The 24,944-nt window shown below is 36.3% G+C and overlaps 1 protein-coding gene across 4 annotated transcripts in view; it reads left to right on the top strand.

Annotated features, from left to right (window-relative positions):
• Window positions 1-14,542: 14,542 nt before the first annotated feature.
• The window catches only part of DCN (decorin), a 60,618-nt gene continuing 50,216 nt past the window's right edge, over window positions 14,543-24,944 (top strand). For 3 of the 4 annotated variants that reach the window (XM_006889512.1, XM_006889511.1, XM_006889513.1), the window contains exon 1: window positions 19,065-19,278. In XM_006889512.1, coding sequence (XP_006889574.1) covers window positions 19,065-19,278 — 214 coding nt within the window. Of the gene's footprint in view, window positions 14,933-19,031; window positions 19,279-24,944 lie in introns of those variants that run through there. The other variant, XM_006889510.1, reaches the window with a different exon arrangement.

Below are 24,944 nucleotides of genomic sequence, written 5' to 3'. Positions count from 1 at the left end.
GTCCAAAGTGAGAATCTTTGTTTTCTTAATGTTGAGATTCAATCCATATTGAAGACTGAACACCTTGACCTTCTGCAGCAAGTGCTTCAGGTCCTCTTCAGTTTCGGCAAGCAGGGTTGTGTCATCTGTATAATGCAGGTTGTTGATGATTCTTCCACCAATCCTGATGCCACATTCCTCCTTGTACAGCCCAGCATCTCCGATGATCTGCATACAGATTGAAAAGGTAGGATGTGTAGCATGAATTATTTCCTAGATGAAGTAAACAGAGAACATGCTCAGCTATTAACTGAAAATTTTTTTTTTAATTTTTTTTTTTTTATTAACTGAAAATTTGAAGAGTTGAGGCTACCAGAGGTACCTTGTAAGACAGGATTACGAGCTGTTTCTGAAAAATTAGCCATGGAAAGCCCTGTGGAGCACAGTTCAATACTAACCCAAATTAGATCATTATCAGTAAGAGTAGACAACATCGTAGCACAGCTGATATGGATTGAAAGTATGGATTAGGATCTGAGTGAAGTGCCTTCAGGTTTTACAGTTACAAACATAAACCTTTCATCCAAAACAGCCTTTCTTTAGAATATTCAAATAAAGACTTCTAAGAATTCCAAATTATACCTGTGGCATAATCACATCAGCCTTTCACATCTGATCACCAGGATTTCATCTTCGACGAAGAAAGGAGCTTTGGTGTGATGTGACAGCAGTTAAGAACTTAGGTTCAAGCAAAAGGTTATGAATTCAAATCTACCAGTCACTCTGTGTTCTCTGTCAATATATGTTTTGGATGATCTTCAGCAGTATTTTCCTTGCAAGTGTGATGTTACGGCTTTATTGTTCAAAATGGTTTTTCTAGCCAGTAAGATTAACTTTGTTATGTAGATGGGTGGGAAAAATGTGTTAGTTTATCCACAAGAGGATTGGCTAGTCTTGTCATTAAATTGAACAGATTCAGTGGCAGATTTTGAGAATCTTACCACCAGCAAAGAGGCAGGCATAGATTGCATGCTTTCCGTGGTCAGAGATTCGTGCACTAGCTAAACCTACAGCAGTAGCAGCCATGGCTGAAACCAGAGACTAACGATGAGACATAGCTGCCCTTAGGATTGCTATCCCCATAGAGCTAGAGATAGAAGACTTTGGCAAAATTTGTTGGAGGACTTGGCGGGGAGGTGGAGTGGGTGTGGGGAGCGGAGAGTGAGTTGTAATTGGCAGGACTAAAAGCCTAAAGCCTAGGCTAAAGGCTGAGGTTCCTTAGAGCACATTTTAGAAGTTGCCCTGAATGGGTGATTTTATCTTTCTGCCAATCAGAATTATAGCCTTTTAAAGTTCTTGATATGGTTCTGTGTGTTCTATGAGATATCACAAGAGATTTCAGACCCAGTAGAGCAGTAAGATTGGTTTTATGATGATTATAAAGAGGTGCAGGACTGTGAGGGACATGTCTAACCTCATGGGAATTAGTTTTGTGTAGTGGATGCTGTTGATAGGGAGAGTTCCCCTTTGTGGAGTCAGTAAAGGTTAGATATGGCAGTCCCCACATGGACTTTGCTATTTTGATACATGCTATTAATAACATTATTAGATAACTTCCACAAATTATAGGATACTTCAGCAGTATTTTTCATGCATATAATATTAATGATACTGTTCAATAATTTACACATTCTGCTGAATCACCTTTCTTGATAATGGGAACAAACATGGGTCTCTTCAAGTCAGTTGGCCAAGTAACTTCCAAATTTCCTGGCACAGTCTGGTAAGCACTAATAGGGCTGTATCTGTTTGTTGAAACATGTCAATAGAATCTCACCGAACACTCAAGCCTTTTTGATAACCTTCATTGAAGGTTGAGCTTCTTCCTTTATTACCAATGACTTTTGATGAGATCCTTCTTCCAGAAATGTTTCAGTGTTGAGCAATTCTTCTTCATACATGATTCTATATGTTTCTTCCATCTTCTTTTATTATTTCCTGGATCATTCAGGATTTTGTCCATAGTGTCCTTTAGTACTACATCTCAATACATAAGTTTGTTTTTCAGTTCTTTCAGGTAGGGAACCACTGAGCCAGTTCTTCTCTTTTTATTCTCTAACTTTGGCTCTTGAACATTCTCTTATAATACTTTGCTTTGTCATTTTTAGTTGTTCTCTGAAACCTTCTGTTCATGTCTTTCATCTGTATCTTTTCCCTTAGTTTTGGCTTCTTAATAATCTGGCGCAATTTTCAGAGTTTCTTCTTATATTCATTATGGTCTTTTCTTTCTCCTCTATGTAATGATATTTTTCTTTCTTCTTATAATATCCTTGATGTTATCACACAACTTATCTGATTTTCGATTATTAGTAAGCATCAGGGCTATATCCTTTCTCCATACATTATCAGTCTGTATGCTGAGAAAATCAATTGAGAATCTGTATTCTATTATGAAAATGTGGCATTAGGATAGCGGGAAGACTCATCGACCATCTACATTATGCAGATAATACAATCTTGTTTGATGAAAGTGAAGATGACTTGTAATGTCTGCTGCAGAAAATGAAAGACTACATTCTTTACTATGCTTTACATATCAACATTAAGAAAACAAAATCTTCACCATTGGGCCAATAGGCAAAATCATGAGACATGGAGGAAAGTTTGAAACTTCCAATGTTTTCATCCTAGTTGTATACACAATCAATATCATTAGTACCAGCAGTCAAGAATGAAAAAGTTTTACTGAATTTGGAAGTCTGCTGTCAGGGACTACTGCAAAATACTGAGGAAGAATTATACCACTTGAAAGACTAAAGTGTCACTGATTTCGATCACGGTCTTTTCAATTACTTATTATGCATCTGAGAGCTAAAAATGATGACAGAATTGATGGCTTCGAGGTGTGGTGTTAGAAAAGAGTACTGAATATTCCATGAACTACCAAAAGAAGAAACAAGAATTTTCTTGGAGAAAGTACAGAAAGCCAGAATGCTTATTCCTTGCTAGAATGGTGAAGCTTCATCTCTCATAATTTGGGCATGTTGTAAAGCAGGACTATTCCTAGGAAAGAGATACCATTCATGGAAAGTTGGAAGGTTAGCAAAATAGCAGGAGACCCTCAACAAAATAGATTGACACAGTGACTATGACTACAACAATGGGCTCATGTATGTCAGAGATGATGAGGATGGCACAGGATAGAACTGGGTTCAGATCTGTTGTTTATAGGGTGGCTATGAGTTATACTCAAGGACACCTAACAAAAACAATAACAAAAGCCACTCTATAGGAGAAAAGAACTGGAAATCTGCTCTTGTAAAGATTTTAAACTAAAACCAAAACAGAAAAACAAAAAACAAACCCGTGGGGAAGTTTTGTTCTGTCCTACAGGGCTGATATAAGTCCGAATTGACTACACAACATTCAAAAGTAAGACCTTAAGACAATTTCTCCCTTGAAGCAACAAGGTGCTGACAAGTTCATTACTTTGAGAGTTTCTTTCCACTCCTTTCTCTTCCCATTTAAAGTCCAACTAAATACGCTCACCAAAACTCCTCAAAACTTGAGGATTTGCAGTGGTATAGTTAAATATTTGCTTATGTAATGTTGAGAAGCTCTTGTAAAATAGGTGGTAAGGAATTGCACTGCTAACTGAAAAGCAGCTCATCTCTGGAGATTGAAATCCACCAAAGGTTCTGCAGGGAAAAATTGTAAGTCTCCTTCCACTGAACGTACAGCCTCCCAAATCCCTTTGGTGTGTCACCTATGAGCTGATTCTAACATGACAACAATAAGTGTTTGAGTTTGAATGTAATGCTACTGCTTCTATATTTCATTTGCAATCTAACAATTGTCGGTGTTTGCAACACAACAAAAAACACAAACAAAATAAAACCATTTATAGTTTTTGGGTTTTTTTTCTCAGTGGTGTCCCCTCTGTCTTCCCTGCATACATCTACTCTCCTCTCACTGGCCCATAATATTCATAATCATTAAGATTAACAAGTCATCTACCGAGAGAGGTTGGTTTTGTTTTGTGTTTTTTGTTTTTTATAGCACAAATTTCTGTAGTTGTTTACCTAAGGGAAAAAGTGCATACTCTGTTTCTAGTTGGCTTTTGTATTTTCTCAGAGCATGAGTAATGCTAGGGAAGTTATTGAAACTGGCCTGCAGGAATGAAGACGTTTCATGGGAAGCCAACCTTTTGATGAAGAATGTTCCAGGAATTTAAACTTGAAACACCAAATGTTATCATGCCTCGATTTTCATTTGTTATCCTCATAATCTTGTAATTATAAAGCTAGCGCACGTATTGGTGATTTACTGCTTTCTTAAATTATATCCTAAGACATCAGCCTAGAAGATAATATTTCCTCAGGTATTAGTGGATTTACTCAAGATACAAATTTGTCTCTGAAAAGAAAACCATCCATATGTTTCAAAAATTAATATATATCTTCATAAAAAAATTCATCCTATGAATAATTATTAGGGAAATGACTCCTTTTAGAGAGTAGCAAGGGAAATTACAAAGGATAAATTATTGTCATTAGGAAGGTAACTTGGATTAAATAGTTCCCAAGGAGCTGTAACTATCTCAGAAAAAAAAAAGTTCCTAAGCTAACTCATTTTGCAGTACAGTTTTGAAGACATTAGAATAAAACTTCATTCATTTGCCTAGTTTCATTCTAGAAGGCTGTATTTGGCTATGAAGTATTTACTTTTCCTAGGATACAGGGTAAATTGAAAGGAGAGTATTTACAGACTGAATAGGTGCCATGCAGTAACCACACTCTACACATTCATGACCTGCATTCAGTGTTCCAAACTAAACAGGACATAATTTTCAGTCTAGAAGATGAATAAAGGGCAAGAAAATAAAAAAAATATTAAAGAGCTCGAGTAATTTGAATATTTCTTGACTGCACATAAACTGAGTATTGTTTATCTTAAATTTTAAGGGTGCTTTGTTTGTGTTTTTGATTTTTGTTTCTTTTTCATAAATTGACTCATTTTGTCCTCAGATGAAGGAAAAACTTTCATCACTAGGTAAAAAGCCCAAGATCAAATAGATAGTTGAAAGAGTCAAAAGTAAAACCTGGATAACCAATCTCCAGGGTTTGTGTGCTCAACTGAAAAACATTTGAGGAAAAATTATCTTTGCTGAAGGAAGATACAAACACAAGACTTTTTCTTCCAAGAAGTTGGGCATTGCACATCATTCATTCACTCCCTGTAGTTGTCATACTATTTATGCTTCACAGAGAATATTTTCCTTTGTTTGAAAAGAACAAATAATATTGTCAAAGTTGCCCGGTTTATGAGGCTTATACTATCAACTAACATGAAAACTAACATGAATACGATATAGGGAGGGGTCTTCCAGGTGCTGACTGGTTTGTGTCTTTCTTTTTTATGGTTTCCACTCACTTGGAATCTGTATAGCTCCCACACTGGTTTTATCTGTAAAATGTCAACATGTTTGCGCTCCCTCATGTCTTCATACCACTTTAATTGTGTCAATTAAAGCAAACCTGTCAATAAGCTTACACCTGATTGTCTATTAAATTAAGACAACTTACCTTTTGGAATTCAACTTCTTCAGACAAGAAGCTCCATACAAAAGACTCTCAAGCAGGACCCAATTGATTTTTAAACACTCACTGGGTCCTGATTGGTTTAAACAAGAGGCTGCCAGCTCACAACTGATTGCTAATTAGATCAAAATTACCAATCAGCTTGCACCCAATTTCTAAAAGAAGAAACAGATATGTCTTGGAGAGGTTGCAGCTGAAGTCCTCTTTGGTGGCAAGAATGCTGAGGCTTTGCCTCACATACTTTGGGCATATTGCTAGGCGGGACTATTCCTTGGAGAGGGACATGATGCCTGGGAGGATGGAGGGTCAGTGAAGAAGAGGAAGACCCTCAAAAGCTAGATTGACACCGTGACTGCCACAATGGGCTCTAGTGTATCAGGAAGTGTAAATTTGGCACAGGATAGGATGGGGTTCAGATCCACTGTTCATAGGGTCACTATGAGTTGTATTGACTTGATGATGGCACCTAACAACAACTATTCATGTGGTCTTTCACTTAAAGTTTTTCTGAGTTGTTAAGACAATCATTTTCTATATATAATAGTTTTCTTTAACCAGGAAATAAATAATGAATTGTGCTTTGCATTTTTTTTACCAAATTTTCTGGAATTGAAACCTGAAATAGTATTTAAAGGTTAAATATACATATGTGTATGTTCGCAATTTGCATGCACTGTATTTACTTCATCTCAAACTCATTGCCATCCTATTAGAACCAACTTAGAGCTGACCCTCCAGCAAGTTATCCGAAGCTGTAAAACAGACAGGAAGGTAGTGTATCTTTCTTTCATAGGGTGGCTGGTGGATTCAAAATGTGTGCCTTTGGGTTGGTAGTACAACTACCTACCCAGTAGGCCTCCAGAGCTATTTACTTATTGTAGTGTAAATAGTCTGAAGTTTATGTTCTTTGCAATTTCCACGGACACTGGAATTAATGCTTTTCTCATGATCAACATTTACTGGCTGGTTGATTATTATTGTCTGTTTCTAACCGAGAAGTTTGTGTTGTGCACACACTACTAACTAATCAACAGATGTTAACGTGGTGTACAAATATACACTGATCAAGAGATATATTGTTGTTATATGCTGTTGCATCAGAACCAATTCATATTTGAAACCTCCAACAGGCTTTCAATGTTGAAAATCACATGGAAGGAGATTGCCCCTCTCTCTTTTATAATGCAGCTGATGAATTTGAATTGCCTGCTTTTGGGTTGGCAGTAACTCCTTCCTTTCTAAGTAACCAGAAAAAATAATCCATCACTGTTAAAGGGGATGCATCCTTGTGTCAAGGAACTATAGAATTAAAAATCTTGCGGTTAAAGTGTAGTCCATCTCATCATACTTTCTCCTCTAAAGTTCTTATTCAAGTTGTCCCTATCTCTATTTTCAATTCTGCTTCAATTTCAGAGCAGAGATTTTTAGTCTGAAATCACCAAGTTCTTTACCAATCCACAAATGGATTTCAGAGAAGCTTGGAATCCAGTGAAATCTGATTCATTAATAAAAGCAAGTATTTCTTACTGAGTGCAATGTGAGATTTAAGATATGCTTATATTCCTGCACATTCTTGTTCTTCCATCTACATTGTGGTTTCCTGAATTGGTAGGCAGGAAAAGCCTTGGGCAAGGAAAGGGATGTAGTCTGGTTATTGGACAGCAGTATCCAAGTAGATGTTTGGAAGCAAAAACCACAACAGCAACATCAGAAAGCACAAAAAGCACTTACCTACCATGGATGATCTGTCAGACTTGATTCTAAATGCTTTAGTATGTTTACATTTTTCAAACTTGACTACAAAACAATGAAGGAGGTAGTACTATGGTGATACTAATTTTCTAGATTGAAAACTGTGGAATACAGAATTTAAGTCATTTATAGATTTAAAGCTTCTAAAGAGTAAGCCAGAATTTGAAACTGGGCAGTCTATCTCCAAACTCTTTATAGATTTCTACTTTATGCTTTCTTATTTGCTTATATTTAAGTTCCACGACCTTAATAGTTTGTTTTGGGTTGGTTTTTTTTTTTAAATTAACTCAAAGGTCAGTACTCAACTACTATCAACATTTGATAGAAAGAAGGTCAAGGAACTCTTGAGGCTACAGATGGGAACAGAGAACTCTAACATTATGAGGTCAAATAGTTGCAATTGAATATAAGCGACTCAGAGATGGATTGACCCTTCAATGGGTCCTGGTTGTGGAGTGGGTTAAGGATTGTTCTGATAAACCAAAGGTTGGCAGTTGTAATCCACCACCTTGCGGTGGTCTTCTTCCATAAAGATGAATAGCCTCGGAAACCTGAGAGAAACCTGAGTTTCTCAGAATTGACTCAGGAAAAGTCCGTTTAGGTTTTTAGGGGTGTTTTTTTTTTGTATGTTTCATATTGATCTTAGCATTTTACTATGCCTCTACTTTACCCCAGACATATAAACTCATCAATATTGCCATTAAAAATCTAGCTTAATTCTGAATTGAGAGGAAAAAAAATGTGTGAGAACACTAGAAGTTTAGCTGTTTCATGGTTTTGGTTCTGTCCTCTATAAATAACCCTGGGAAGGGATTTCATTAGGTGACTGATGACTTAGAATGCTTTCAGCTGCCAGTGACAGGAAACTTTCCCATAAACTGACTTAAACCAAAGTTGGCAAAATACCATCCACTTACCAAATTCAGTCTGACATCGTATTTTATAAATAAAAGCTTATGGGAGCACCAGTATGCCCATTTATATGTCTATTGTCTGTGACTCTTTTTAGAAACCAATGAAGAGTTAAGTAGCTACGAAGACCATATGGCATTCGGAGTCTAAAATATTTGTTATTGAGCTGTTTACCGGAAAAAAAAATGCTGAACTCTAAACTATATCTCACTTTTCATAATACAAAATCTAAAAGAGACTATTCGTTGTTGAGAGGTTCCAAGAAATCTATTACAGTTCATAGGGAACCTATGAATAACGTATCAGGGCTGTGCTGCTGTAGGGGTTAAAGAAATCAGCAACTAACCAAAGGTTGGTGATTTGAACCCACCAGCCACTGTCTGGAATAAAGATGTGACAGCCTGCTTTTATCAAAATTTATTACCTTGGAAACTGTACGATAGTTTTACTTTGTCTTTCAGAGTCACTGTGTGTCAGAAAAGACTTGAAAGCATAACAAAAGCTATCCAGCCCTACCCCACCCTCAAAAGTATTGTTAGAGCTGAGATCATATTTGAAACACTGTGTCAATCCATCTTGTTGAAAGTCTTTTCTCTTCACTACTCTTTACTTGAGAGAGAAGGATGGGCTATCTCCTCCTATGATAACTGTCTCAGCATGATTAACTGTCTCTGAAAAGTCAATGGAGGGTCAGCTATGGATCAGTTCCAACAACAACTCTCTACTTTACCAGGTGTAGTCTTCTTCTTTAGGGATTGGTTCCGATGATATACCCAAACAATGTTCTTCTTCAGGGATTGGTCCATTCTGATGACATGTCAAAATTCTCAGAGACTAAGTCACACATCCCTACTTCTTTAAAAGATCACTTGGATTTTAATTCCAATTGCTGTCTTTTTTTCTTTTCTTTTTTAATTGAAATTTCTGGACTTTTTGTTAGTTATTGTTGGTAGGTGTCATTGTGTCAAGTACGACCCATAGAGACCCTATGAACCGCAGATCTGATTCCTGTCCTATCTAGTGCCATTTACACTTTCTGACAAACTAAAGTTTGTTGCAGAAGTCACTGTATCAGTCTACCTGGTTGAGGGTCTTCCTCTCTTCTGAAAACTCTTTACATTTCCAAGCATGATGTTTCTCTTCAAAGAATAACCTTTCCTAGATAAATGGCCAAAGTATGTGAGACAAAGCTTTATCATCTTTGCCTCCAAGGGGCACTCTGGCAGCACTTTCTCAAAGGAACTGTTTGGTGGGGGTTTTTTTGGCAGTCCATGAGATATTCAGTACTCTTCTCTAACCTGTAGTTCAAAGACATCAATTCTTCTTCTGTCATCTTTATTCATTGTTCAGCTCTCAGACACATAGCAAGTGTTTAGAAAGACTATGGCCTGAATCAGATGCACCTTAGTCCTTAAACTGGCATAATTGCCCCTCAATAAATTAAAGAGGTCCTTGACTGAAGACTTTCTCAGTGAAATGTCTCCTGACTTCTTCATTGCTGGTTCCAATGGTGTTGATTGTGGATTCCTGTCGATCCACGGGGATGCCTGATTTGCTATTAGAGGTACGGCACTAAATTGTCAGTTTGTTGTTTTGGGGAATACATACATAGATCTAATTAGTATAGCAGTTATCTAGTATAGCAACTGCTAGTATGGCAGTTGGTTTGCTGTACTGTGTTAATTTGTGGGTTCCTGTGATACTGAAAGCTATGCCACTGGTGTGTCAAATGCCACAACAGGCACCCATGGTGGACAGGTTTTAGTAGAATTCCCAGATTAAGATAGATTAAGAAAGCAAGATATACCATCCACTTCTTCAAGAGCAGGCCTCTGAAAACCCTATGAACAGTAGAGAAACATGAATAGCTATAGGATTAGAGGTAAAGCCCAGGTTAGAAGTCAATTAGAATGACAAAATTAATGGCAAACATCCTTAATAACTAGCCTATTTAGTGACTAAAAAATGCCACCTCATTTTATTTTTTAATTCTTCTTGGATTATTTCTCTTTTAGATCCATGACTCCTCCTCATCACATGTCAACTACAGAAGTTCCAATCATCAGGCTGAGTTATAAAAATATTCAGAGGGCAAAAAATCCCAAACAAACATACAGCCTGTGCCAGACTAGCCAAAAAATAAAGTCAACTCTGCCTTTATCGTTCTTATTTACTAATCTCCAGTGAACAAGTTCTCTCCTTTTTTTTTCCCTTCCTTCAGCCACATCAAAGATTTTGCTTCAAGGTATGTTTGGCATCTATGCCTCTCTTAATCCTTTCTACAGAATCAAAACCTCTTTTCAAATTCACAATCCTAGAGAGGGTTTAAATAAACAAGAAGAAAGGTAAACATGGACTTTCATGTGCTTACTTACCAATCTGCAATAATTTCATTCTCTGGTGAAAAATATGTGACTGCTCACCATGTTGTTGTTATGTGTCGTCGAGTAGCTTGTGACTGATACTGACCCTATGTACAACAGCCCTAAACTCTGCTCTGTCCTGTGCCAATCATACTGTCTCTGACACACCCATCCCGATTACCCCAGTCACTGAATCAATCCACCTCATAGAGACCTTCCTCTCCTGCACTGTCCCTCCACCGTCCCAGGCATGATGTCCCTCTCCAAGGACCTGTACCTCCTTATAACATGTCCAAAGTATGTCAGACAAAGCCTCAAAATCCTTGCATCCAAGGAGCAGCCTGGTTTAACCCTCTTCAGGATGAATCTGTTTTCTTAGCAGTCCCTGGTACATTCAATACTCTTCTCCAGCACCACAGCTCAAAGGCATCAATTCTTCTTCTATCCTTCCTAGTCATTGCCCAACTCTCTGATGCATAACAAGTGATTGCAAAGACCATGGCCTGTATCAGACACACCTTAGTCTCCAGAGTGACACCATTTCTCTTTAGTACTTTGGAGAGGTCCCTAACAGCAGACTTTCCCATCTCAATACGTCTTTTAATTTCCTGGCTACTGATGCCAAGAGTGTTGACTGTGGAGCCAAGCAAACGAAAGAGGTGCACTATCTCAATCTCTTCACCATCCATCCTGATGCTACCTATTGGTCCGGTGGTGAGAATCTTTGTCTTCTTGATATTGAGCCTGAATCCATATTGAAGGCTACATTTCTTGACCCTCTGCAGCAAGCATTTCAAGTCCTCCTCAGTTTCAGCGAGCAGGGTTGTGTCATCTGCATAACGCAGATTGTTGATAGATCGTCCACCAATCCGGATGCCACATTTCTCCTCATAGAGCCCAGCCTCCCAGATAATCTGTTCTGCATACAGGTTGAAAAGGTATGGAGATAAGAACACATCCCTGGCATATACCCTTCCCAATTTTGAACCATACAGCGTTTCCTTGTTCTGTTCTGACAACTGCCTAGATTAGTAAATAAGTACACATGAACTCATGCTTGCCATGTCTTTCAAGTAAGACTAAAGTGTGTCATCTCTTCTTTAGGTATCAATTCAACAAAATATAATTATCTGACTTCCTCTCATGACTCCAATTGCCAAGTTCATCCAGTAGTACACCCTCTCTAATTAATTATAGAAGGAAAAACGGTAGTAAGAGTTGACTAGGTGAATTGTTTAGAACAGATTGTATATTGATTGGGGAATCAATCACTTTGACCACTACAGCAACTTAGATCCTTTTCTCAATTCATTTATTCTGTCTCTTAAAGTAGGGGAGAAGTTGCATTTTATACACACATACATATTTACACACATACACATACATATATATACACATACATTAATATACACACATACATATATATATATATATATTAATGCCTAAGTGATTAGTAGATACTTTCAATTGAATTACATCTATCATGGAATAGTTCAGTAACAATAATCACAAATATACACCACTGCCCTATGTAAAATATGGTATCTGAAATAGAAGAGTAGAATTAAGGAACAGGGACCAATATTAAAATGCTCAGTTCAGTGGTGATGGGTTGAGGAAAAGGAACTGGGTAGATGCATGTGGAAAGAATATTGCCAAGGGGGGGAAAAATGTTTACTACCCAACTGTATTTTAAACCATTCAAAGTTGCCTTGGATTGCAGACTATTCGTCTTTTGTGGCTAAAGAAGAAATCTGTCTATGACAGCAAAACACAAAGCCAGACACTCATCCCAGCCCCTGACCTGAATTTGAGGAGTCGAGCTAAGAATAATGCAGTCACATCAGGGTTGTAAAGATAATCATTGCTTCCAGACCTCTTAGAAAATGAGAGTGTCAGAAGGAGCTCTTTCTGAGCTCTGGCATTCCTCACATCCTTAATGTGCAGGTACAATGTAAATCACTTGTCTTTGATGATGGTGAGAAAGAATGACTAGCCCTGAAATAAACTTTGACAAGATGAAGATTATACTTAGCCTGTTAGCTAGTGGGTTGTTGGTAGAAATCACAGTTTAAGTGGTTTTAACAGTAGATGTGGGATATGCTCGAATATTTCAGATGTCTCTATGGCAGCCAATGTTTCAGTGAACAGTGATACTGTCCCAGGATAGATTTTCACATTTTCTATAAAATCACTAATTTCAGCATCAAAATTGTTCCATGTTATATTAGATTTCATGAGACTTGGATTCTAATGACAATTCCCTGATCACTTTTGTAACTTAAGTTTATAAGAGTCTTTGGGGTTTTTTTAGGACTTAATCCTTCTTTCTTGGATTGAATAGGAATGGATATATTTATGGGCTTTATTTTTGGGGGGCGTTGTCCCTTCACAAACATATAGTCTAAAAAACAATTGTCACTTGGTCATAATTTTAAAAAGAAAGGTTTGGTGATCTATTATAAAAAGAAGACATTGAAAGCTCTCTGGGGTACAATGACAACACATTTAGGGAGCTCTGGTGGGCTAGTGTTCAGGAGCTGGGCTGCAGTCCCAAAGGCAAGTGTTCTGAATCCACCAGCTGCTGTTTAGAAGGAGGATGGACAATCTTCTCCCTTACAACTTGCTGCCTCTAAAACAGGGTCAGCTATGGTAGGTTGCTTCCGACTTGATGGCCCACAAGAAGGAGGAAGAGTTGAAAAAGGTGGAGGATGAGCACACAAAGACTCTCAAGAAGACTGATTGACTTAGTGACTATAGCAATGGGCTTGAGTATGTCAGTGGGGGTGAGGTGGCATAGGACAGAGCAGAGTTCATATTCCTCATACGGTCACTATGAGTTACAGTCGTCTTGAACTAGAGGGTGCATAACAAAATAACAACGTGAGTTAAAATTTGAATTTGGGATGTCAAGGAAACAAATCTGTTCAAACCCTGAGAGCTGGTAAAGGAAGAGAGGAAGAAGGCAAAATACAATGTTGTGACACCTCCCCTCCTCTCTTTAAACACCCACTCAAGAATTCAATTCTTTCAAGTTTCATCAAGGCCACAGATCATTGACTGCATCATTTACTGTAAAAGTGTAGAGTTAGATGGTGACAGGAAAGGAAGGAGAAAGGGTGAACAATTGGGGGGGGGGTAACCTCTCATGTTTCACAGATGTTGATTTCAAGTTTCCACCTGGTAACAGCCTTGGGGCCAGAGCAGAAAGATACAAGTTAAAACAGGGACTTAACAGAGAGAACTAAGGGCCCAGCAAGAGAATTAAAAAACATGAAATATGCTTTCCTTGTATTTGTGTTCTTTCTCCTCATTTAGTGAAATCTAGAAACTGTCAGAAAATGAAAGGTTGGGGGTTTTCTTTTGGTTTTAAAATTCTAGATTGCGCATAAGTAAAGGAAAAGTAAATGTTACAAATACAGGTTCAATTTAATTGTGTAAGCTTCTTATATCTGTGTATTTTATTTAAAACAACAATAAAACAAAAACAGCAACAAAAGGCAAAGAAAAAAACACAGAGGGCAATAAAAGAGGTTTTAAACTATGAGTAACAAAAATAATATGTGACATGCTTTTCATATAAAATCATGGCTTTGTTCCAGAACACTTTAGAAAAATAGTAGAAATATAGACGGAAAATCTCTGTTGGGGCTCAGTTCTCTGATTTGTTAAAAAAAAAAAATATCCCAAAGCAAGTTAAGAATCCAAATGAGCATTTTCACAGAAGGGTACTCATTTCCTTTTGTAAAACACATTTTAAACAACTACATGATGAGTTTCATTCTATTTGCTGGACATATAACATCCTAGGAAGAAAATTTGCTTTTTGGGAAGTATGATACGTGTTTCTTAAGGAACAAGGCAAGAAAGAGTGGAGGGTGGAGTGGATTGGGGGTGGGGAAACAAACCTTTTAGTTACACTGTTTTTAGGGAAATGAATCAAAAGAATGTGACACATTTTAAGGCAAGTCACTCCACTTCACTACATAAGCAGTTTAGAATCTTAAACAGATGCAAAAGGAATAAAGCAAAAAGGGGGAGAAGGGGTAGACCGATAAAGTTTCTGGCTTCGGTACAAGAGACATATCATTACCATATGATCTAATGTGGGTGTCAGCCGGATTGTGTTCACTGAGGGAAACCTTTTTTTTTTTTTCAGTGTGCTATGGAGTAGAAGCAGGAGGTTTTCAACCCAGTGACAGTCACAGAGCAGCACCTAACCCCCTCCTCCTTTCCACACCTGCAAACTCTTTTGCCTGGGCTGAATATTTAGTGTAATTACATCTCAGCTTTGAGGGCTCCTGTGGCAAATCCCCGGATTAAAAGGTATGATTTTCAATAATTGTCCTGAACTCTGCTACAGACTAATAAAACTACGTTTGAGTTGGGAGTAAAAAAAGTATGATTTGGGAGGGGGAAAGAATATGGTACTAAACTATCAATGATTTTTATGTAGCATTTTTTTTTAAATAGTTTTTTCTTGAAAACAAGCTAATATTGTGTAAAATAACTGCATTGTTTTATTTCCCCCCTGTTTCTGTTCTTGTAAGGCTATTTATTAAAAAACTGTAACAGGACACCATGACTATCTACATTGATACGTTTTGGATTTATATTAATGAACTGTTTAAATCTTGAGAAAATATTAACAGAAAAACTCTAGACTAGCAAACTATTCATAGCTTGATTATTTGTGTAGTGATTCCTTTCCTTCCTGAATTTTTGTGTATTTTTTTATAACCTTTAACACCTCAGAGATGGGAATTGTTAGGATTAGCAGTGTTAGATCTAAGGTGTGTTTCTGTATACCTAGAAAAAAAACAAACAGAAACTATCACAAGAGATATGGGAATGAATTTTAGGAACCTCACTGAATACTAAGACCCTAACTAAGCTATTCTTACAGAAAGCAGAATAATTCCACAAATCTAAAGAGAAGCAACAATGTCAGCATTTTTAATGCAAATGAAGTTTTATTAAAAGATGCATGAAATGAGGATGTGGGTTATTTTTCTTTCTAATTTCAAGGCAGGGTTGCTGGATGACCACTGAATAAGTGGGCTCCCAGTATGTAAATACCTGTGGCTTTTTACCCCCTCTTGCTGTTTTGCCAAGAAAAAAAGGAATTAAATGCCTCCTATAGCAGTCCCAATTTATGAATAAATGCTACTCCTGTTCCTAATATCTTCATTAATTCTGGGTTTTTTAAAATATTAATTCTGGGTTTTTTTGCTTTTCTTTTACCCTGTACTGAGATATTTTTCATTTTCTTGTCATTTTCATATTTGGTTATATACCAAAAATAAAAATTCACACCAAAACCATAAATGACTTCTTATAAATGTTGATATCAATGATGAAGTTAATTTAAAGGGCTGATGTCGTTTTAGGAGCTATAAATTATTCTTATTGAAATAATATATAAACTATGGTCAACTTCATTTAGTGAAGTAGCAGTATTATACTAGCAATTAGGGTTTGGAAGGAGTTAAGGTTAAAGAATATTTAAAGCAGTTTAATGGAATTTTTTTAAAGTATGCATTTTTTTTAAAAAAGACACCTTGGTTTCTTTATAAACAGCTGCAGCTGAGTGGTCGTATAGTTGTTTTCTGACATATTAAGGAGGGAAGGAAAAGATTAAAGAAATTATGATGATGAGATGTGCACATTAATTGCAATATTATGAGATTTCAAGTCATCATGACACTAATTGCAAGGAAGTTATTTCGTACAGGAATTTGTATAAAGTTTCTAGACAAGTTATTATTCTTCCCCAGGGTATTTGAGTTGAAATCTCTGCCACACACACACACACACACACACACACACACGGGCACACCCTCTTAAATGAAAGTGGTTGTAAAAGAAGTAACTGAAGCTTTTAGCTGCCTTTGTGTGCAGAGAATTTGCAATATTTTATTGAGAGAAAATACATATAAATAATAATATCCCCCTAGGCTAATGCTTAGTATTTCTTTTCTTGGGTTGTTAGGGACCAATCAGGCATTTTCTACTCTGTTTTAACTCCTGTTGCTGTTTGTTAAATCTGTTATTACTTTGCTTCATTTTTCCTTCTAAAATTATAATATATTAAATATGCAAAGCCAGCAAACTTGTGGTAAACCATAAATATTGCATTTTAATGTGGAACAGACAGAAAACCATTCCCTTAGATCAAATCCATGTAAATCCTGCCAGGCCAAAACAATAGGCTCTCCTCTTAAAGGGCAATGCAGTCATGGAGGAGGAGGGGGGCCGAGGATTGGATCCTGAGAGAACTTGATATTCAGTTTAAAGTACTAGTCTGAGCAATGATATGCAAGGTACTTTATAAAACCATCAACCTGTACTCTGTAATAATTATAAACAAAGAACAAAACATTAAAAAATGGACCAATATTTATCTCCAGTGGGTCTGAGCAAAATGGTTCAGACACATTAAGATTAGGCTAGATTTATTTTTTTAATTTTTTTTTTTTACATTTTATAAGACATTGGATAGTGATTTAAAACTTGGATTTAATTATTATTACAAATGTGCAGATTTAGTGTAGAATCACTTAAGTGTATTATCAAAAATACAGAAGAAACCAAAGGCAATTCATGCCTATAGTATGTTTTGATACTTAGAACAGTTTGAAAAGAATTTAAAAGTAGATCATCTTAAAAATAGCCTGCTTCTTCTTTACAGGCTCAATTTTTTTTTCTTATGAAGGATTATTAAGAAAATAAAACATTTACTTTAGTTGGTGATATCAACATCACCTCAACAATGTAGAATTATAAGTTTGTAAAGGAATGCATATTACTTGATCCATTACATAATATGGATATATAAATCCAAGTGTTTAGGTTTGCTTCCTCTTTACAAAATAGCCCAATAAGTAAAACCATATAAATCATATGATAATAAACTATAATTGTCTCAGATATTCTTTTCTCCTTATTTAAATTGTGGAGAAACAAGTCAATCATTTTAACAATTTAATCTTGTTTTAAATCAGGTTGTTAAGGTTTCCTATTCACTTACTATATTTTTTCTGAAGATTTAGATTTTGCAAAAAGAATGTTTTGTGGAGGTTTCTTGGGGTGGGAGGAGTGTGTATATTTTATTTATTGGTTGTTTTGGAATAAATTTAATAAATTATATTATTAATAAATTGATGTTCAGTTGAGTTACTTATGTGCAAGATGTTATGCAAGGTCCGGATACAGAACAAAAAATAATAAGACACGCCCTGGATGAGTACATTTCCTACTGGGGGGACAGACCAAGCACGCAAAAACAAATTACAAAATTATGTGATAAGTTCTTTAAGAGGTAAGAGCAACATACTTTGGGAACACAGAAGAGGAAGAGAGCAACCTCTTCACCTGGGTAAGTGGAGGAATAAAAACAAAAAGACTTGTTAGGTATCTTATTCTCTATCACACTTTAAAAGGTATGTGTTTGTTATAGCAATTAGTGTTGGCTATCAGGGTTAGGATGGAGTTTGAGAGTGCTGAGAAAAAGAGAAAGTGCATAGAAATTCAACTTGGCACCAAACTCTGAATGGTTACATGTAACCTAGGGAGATTGACTGTTATAAGAATGCCATGGGAAGGCAATCAAATGTTTTTAATAGAAGATATTATTAGTAAGATGAAATTGATTTTTAAAAACTTACTACTAGGCAGCAAAGTGGAAGATGAAGTAGAGAAGATGGAACATTTACAACTGAATTAGTTGTTAGTTGGAAACTCTGATAATTCAGGGAATTACGAGAAAGGCCTGTACCCAGATTACTGCAATGAGATGGGGATATGTGATAGGGGCCTTGCTGATGAGATGGTTAAAACACCTACCTGCTAACAGAATGGTTCACAATTGAAACCTACCAGTTTTCTAGGAAGAACGATGTAGCACTGTACTTTCACAAAGGTTTATAGCCTTAGAAAACTTCCTTCTGAGGCATGATTGTACTCTACCCTATGTAATTATGATCAGTTAACATTAAAGAGAATTTGATTTTTGAAGTTTGGAGAATTGATCTTGGTTTCCAGAGATATTTCTTGAAGCAGAAGCTGGGCTATGCCATGTGTATAGAAAGAACTTGGTTTCTGTGGCATAATTTCTGTTAAATAAGCATCCCAAGTCCACCGTTGTTACTATCATGACAGTTTCACAAATGATATAAAAATATATTGTTAGAATTCAGAGCCATGATGACAATTAGAATTCAATAACAATCCAAGTTTGCTTCATAAGTTATAGCTGAGCCATTATGTTTCTAGTGTACTGCATCCCCTTTCAAAAGTACTTTTATTGTTCTGCTTCCTAATAATAAATGAAAACATGTTTTGTTTTCTTTTTCTTTTTCTCTATACTCATTCTCCTATGGGGCATGTAGCATCATTCTTCATAAATGTTTTACTTCTTTCCTAGATTCCCTGGCTGTGAAAATAAATGAGATAAACCATGAAGGCAACTCTCATCTTTTTCCTGCTTGCTCAAGTTTCCTGGGCAGGACCATTTCAACAGAAAGGCTTATTTGACTTTATGCTAGACGAAGAGGCTTCTGGGTTAGCTCCTGAAGAGAAAGTTCCTGAGATTACTGAATATGAGCTTATGGGACCCGTGTGTCCTTTCCGCTGCCAATGTCATCTCCGAGTAGTCCAGTGTTCTGATCTGGGTGAGTGGTCCCCAGAGTCTTTGCCTCCCTGGTTTGTTTTGTTCTTGAAAAAAGGATGCTATAAGGGTCTTTGTTTTTAGCATTTTCAGTTTGAATCTCTGTAATTCAAAGACAAGAGAAAGTGCCACATATAATGAGAAGCAAAGGAAATAGAAGAATTGAAAGAGATTGGATAGACACCAAGATTCTTGGTAGGATAAGGAAATAAAAATTAATAAATAGCTAATGGATAATTATTCAGATGGGTACAACGAAAGACAATGTACAACAAGAGCATAATTGGACATTGTGCGTATGATAATTAATGTAATTAATGGTCTAACCCAAAATGTATATGAATTACTGAGTAATAAGCCAATATGCTTTGTAAACCTTCTCTCACATCACAATTTGAAAAAGAAGCATTGAGGTGAGGTGAGGAAGCTTTCCTCTTTAATTGCAGGATCCATCCATTGGCAATCTTGGACAAATTACATTTTATCTTTCTGGACATCATGCTTCCCCATCTATGAAATGAAATATGAAACAAAACAATGTTTTATGTTGTCTAATTGCAGGAAGAGGCTTCAGTGATTTGCTTTAAAGAATCATTAGATACCAACAGAATCTGAAGAATCTCTCTGTTCTTGACTTAACTCAGATAACAGAGTTCAGTTCCAACATTACTAAAGTGTAAAGTATGCTGCTATCAGAAGCAAAACAAGTAACATCTTAGAAGAAAAATTTGTCTTTCAAGTAACAAAATATGCCCTAAATCTCTGGGTGTTAGTTTTGTTTTTGACATCTTCCAAGTGTTTACATTATTCAGAAGATCTCAAAGGAAATATTTCTAACAAAACATCACTGAAATATTTGCTAGCTTCTTGTAGCATTTATCTTTAGCCTAACATCCCAAGCTCTGATTAATTATCTCTTAGAAAAATTTGGCCTACGAATTCCAGAGCAATTCCCTCAGAAGATAAATTTTCAGATGTCTGAAAGCCTGGTGAATGGGCCAAAAGGAGAGGAGCTTAGTTTACATGGAAGCAGATTCCTTTTTATCTTTTTAATTTCTTCATTTCCCCTGCCCCCCAATTTTTTCTTTCTTTCTTCTTTCCCTTTTTTCTCCTCCACATCTTCCTCCTCCTTCTTCTTATTCATGACATTTGTTTATTCAGAAGATAAAAGGAGGAAGATAACTCTAAACGCTCAAACTATGATCCAATCCTTATGTATTTAAGGAAACAATCCCATAAAATAGTGGAATATTCCTTCTCCAAACCCTATATTTACTCAGAACATAGTTGGACCTTGCAGGAAAAATTACTAACATTACCACTAGTTTAAAACCTGTTTAATACCAACAACTGAAAAACAAATACTTTAGATAGTTTATTCACTGTTGGTAGATGTGTTGTAGAGACTTTCAGACTGAAATAAAAAGTGTATCATAAACGTTTTCAGAAGTTGACTATATAACCAAGTAGAGTCATACGCTCTTTCAGTAAGTATAGTGATCCCACCATTTGTTTTCCTCTGTTCTATGCCAGAAAGAGGAAGAGAAGGAAAAGGCCAACATGATCTCCATTCTTGGTGGATCTTTTATTCTAGCTGTGGTGATTATTCTCTTTTGAATTTTATATTAATTATGTGGAGATTAGTAACAAATTCTCAAGGAGCTTTTACTAACACTTGGAGATTACCTACATTATGACTTTGAGTGGATTAAATAATGGAATAGGGGGGAAAAAAACAAGACAAAGAAATGATCGTTTAAAGACCTGGTTTCAGACTTTTTCTAAAGTTAGTACTATGGCTAAGTCCCAAGAAATATGATGCCAGTCAAGCCTCACTTTGCCTTTGAATCCAAGGCTGAAAGAGTTTGTCATTACTCCTACTATATCAAAAATGAAGGGCTGGAATTTTTAAGACAGGAAGGTTTGTCCTGTAATATTACTGACAATTTTTCTCCCAATAAATGAAATTTTCTTTGGTTGGCATGATAAGCCTTTCTTTTTTTTTTACACTCTAAGGAAAGGTTATGGTACACATTTCTAATTCTTTAGCATTACAATAATAACCTGTTTCCCAACTCTTAACAGAAAAAAAATGTATTCCATGGAAGGAGCCAGATCATTAGCTTGAGAGTCATGTGATAGAGTGGTGTTGTCGATACTCTTTTTTATGGATTTTGGATGTGGAAGCTTTCAGTAGGTTTTTTCTTAAGAGCCCAAATGGTATATATTTTCATTATTACACATAAATTCACTGGTTCTTTTATTCTACAGAATAAGAAGTAGCCAAGTAATATTGTAATATTGATTCATTGTTATGAACCATATTTAACTAGTAGAATTTTATTTCAAAGCACCATCTAAGGTAATTTTAATTCTTATTAATTTTCATATGTATGTTTATTGTCAAATGTGTATTGAGGTATATTGAAAATAGAAACACCAGTTTTAGAAGGAAAGAATTGTACAAAAGAGAAGAAAACCCCACTGACCGCCCTTGAGTGGGTCTGGATTCTTAGAGACTGTAGAATACCTGGAGGACTGCCAAGCAGGTTTCCAAAGCTGCAAATCTTTACAGAAGCAAAGTGCCACCTCCTTCTACAGAGCAGCTGGTGGGTTGGAACTACTTCCATTGCAGTTAGCGCTTGAGCACTTAGCCATTTTGACACTGGCTCATTAAGAGCGAACAAAGAAAACAAACTCTCTTGCTATTTTCATCTCGTTATTTAACTCCATCTCACTTTATAATCTTATCAAGCTGTTCAAGTCACACATCAAGCTGTGCGAAGGAGACACAGTTGATTTGCTTGCTGTTCTTAAATGCTGTTGAGTTTGTTCTGATTCCTGATGACTCTGTATACTAAAGAAGGCAGCACAACATAATTCTGTGCCATCTTCACAACTCTGGTTGTGTTTGAGCCCATATTAAAGTCATTGTGTCAACCCTCTAATTGAGGGTCTTCCTCTTTTTGCTGGCCCTTGGCTTGACCAACTCTACATGTGCTTCTCCAGGGACTGATCCCTTCTAATTCATTACATGTGCAAAGAAAGTACTTGGTAAGAAATCTGACCATTCACACATCTAAAAAATATTTTGACTGTACTTTCAAGTCATATTTGTTTGTTCCTCTCAAAATCTATGATACAGCATCACAATTCAAATGAATCAGTTCTTCTTCAGTCGTCATTATCCATTGGTCTGCTTTCACACGCATGTAAGGCTACTGTGCTCTGGTTGCATAGTCACTGCATTTAATAACTGAAAGGTGACACATCTCCGGCGGTTTGAGTCTTCCAGTGGTTCCTCCAGAGAAAGATCAACGGTCTCCTTCATGCAGTTTGCAATTTCTGAAAATACACTGAATGACCAGACAAAATTTGCTTTCACTGGAGTGAGAAAACACTATGGCTTAAGTCAATTGCACCTTACTTTTTATAGTAGCATTTTCAGTTCTTAACACTCTAAAGAAGACTTCTGCAGCAGATTTGCCAAAATGTGAAGATATGCCCTGTGATTTCTGGATAGCCACGTTCTTGCATCCAGTCTTTCACAAAGCATATGTGTGAGTCACATTTTCCCTATACAGTGATTATATGAAGCAAAAGTAAAGAAAGTTAGGGAGTAAAACAAAGAAATGGACAGCTTCAAGGTCAGTAATGGTAGAACAATTAACTTTATTCTTTGCTTTGTTGTCTGAGCTTTAGTGATATTAGCATGAAACTTTAATTTCTACAATAAAAAAAATACTAAATAAGGGAAATTGTTATTCTTAAACTTGCCTATCTGCACCAAAGGCTAATATCATATGAATTATCCTTCTGGGAAGGTAAAATTATCAAGAAGTATCTACTGTGCTTAAAGGACAATAATCTTTGATTATCTTATTATCCTAGTGTAAACAGCATATATTGTTAATTATTTACAAATAGCACAAAAATAAGTAATAAATATTTGGGATTTCAGGAGGAAGAGGAAGACCCTAAACTAGGTGGGTCACTGGAGCAATGGGCTTGAGTGTTTCAGAGATTGTGGAGATGGAAGAAGATCCAACACAGTTCAGATCTGTTGTGCATAGGCTCATACTTGATGGCATCTGACAGCAACAACTACAATAACGAGTGGCTTAATTGTAAGGAGTTGTGTTGCCAACCCAAAGGCCTGTGGTCTTGATACACCAGTTCCTAAGCAGGAGAAAGATGAGCAATCTCCTCCATTGCTATTTATTTACAGGCTCTAAAAATTTGCTGGAGGGGCAGCTATGTATTAGTTGGCATATGACAATAACAATCATTAGACTAATAATAATAATGGCGATGTATTATTTTTCAAGCTTTTGTTCACACTTGAAAATTTAGACAGCAGCTTTTAAAGAATTCTTTCAAAGTCAAAAAGTAAATTTGGAGGTTAAAATTGCATAATGATTTTGTGAAAAATTTGAAGGCTTCAGGCTATTGATTATTTTAGCTGGGGTTATGGAGGTAGGAGTGTCAGAGACAATAAGGTTGGCTCAGGATACAAGAGGGTTCAGAGCTGTTGTACACAGGGCCGCTATGAGTCACAGGCATCTTGATGGCACATAACAACAACAACAACAACAGTTCTAATTTATCCAAGAAGACTTTTCATGCATCTTTCTAGAACATGAAGAATTGAGGGAGCAACCATATGGCCTGATCTTTCTAAGGAAGTCATTAGCGTTACATCAATATTAACCAAATTGTTTGGGGCTTGTTTAAATGTAATTTATAATTTAATGGATTGATTGTTTATTCACATGGTGAATATGATTATAAGAAGCCTGTGTCTTCTTTCTTTGTCTATTCATTTTAGACATAAAACAATTAACTCTTAATTGTGCTTTTAAAAAAAGAAAGGAGTGTTTTCAGATTCAAAAAGTGATGCATTACCTTAAAATAATACATCTACAAGGTAACGTACTCTTGTCAATGCTCATAAGAAGCATCTAGCATTAATTATTCGGGTCCGTATTCTATATTCAGGGACCCTCCTCGCCTAGTCTGTAAGGAGCTGTGCTGCATTGTGGCACCTCTCTGGTGCTTCTGACAAACCTGTGGCATATTGAGAGACAGACGGGCTACCTCCTCCCATGCAACTGGCAGCCCAAGAAAACTGACTGAAGGTCAACTAAGAGTCAATTTCAACTCAACAATGAGTTCATGTTTAATATAAATTTGGGCTAACAAGCTGAATGAATATTGTATCTCCTTTAGAAAATTGTGACTTTCAAGTAAACAAAATTGATTAGATAGGGTTGAGGAGAGTGAAGCATTCGGTTATTTTTTAATCATAGATTAAGTTTCTATTCACCTAGCATATAAAGGTGACAGAAGATAGACTACTAGATAGGTATTTTCCCATTAAAAGACCTTAATGAAAACTAAAGTATTGCACTGCTAAATGCAAAAGTCAAACCTCTGATGATTTGAAACCACCAGTGTCTCTGTAAGAGAAAGATGGGCAATCCCTTGCATGAATTACAACCTTAAAAACCCACTGGAGAGTCAGTGAAGAGTTCTTCCAACTGGATGGCAATGAGGGATTGTTTTCCAAAACCTAATATATACCATAACAATATTAATCCTGTCACGAAATTTATGTAAAGAACATAGCATAAACAATTGCTCATTTTAGGTGCCAGATAACTCTTTGAA

The sequence above is a fragment of the Elephantulus edwardii genome, unplaced genomic scaffold (assembly GCF_000299155.1).
Source record: "Elephantulus edwardii isolate Elephantulus edwardi_28Jun2011 unplaced genomic scaffold, EleEdw1.0 scaffold00078, whole genome shotgun sequence".
In the NCBI taxonomy this organism is placed as follows: Eukaryota; Metazoa; Chordata; class Mammalia; order Macroscelidea; family Macroscelididae; genus Elephantulus; species Elephantulus edwardii.
The sequence above is the reverse complement of the archived record's forward strand: the minus strand, read 5'-3'. Positions and strand labels throughout refer to the sequence as shown.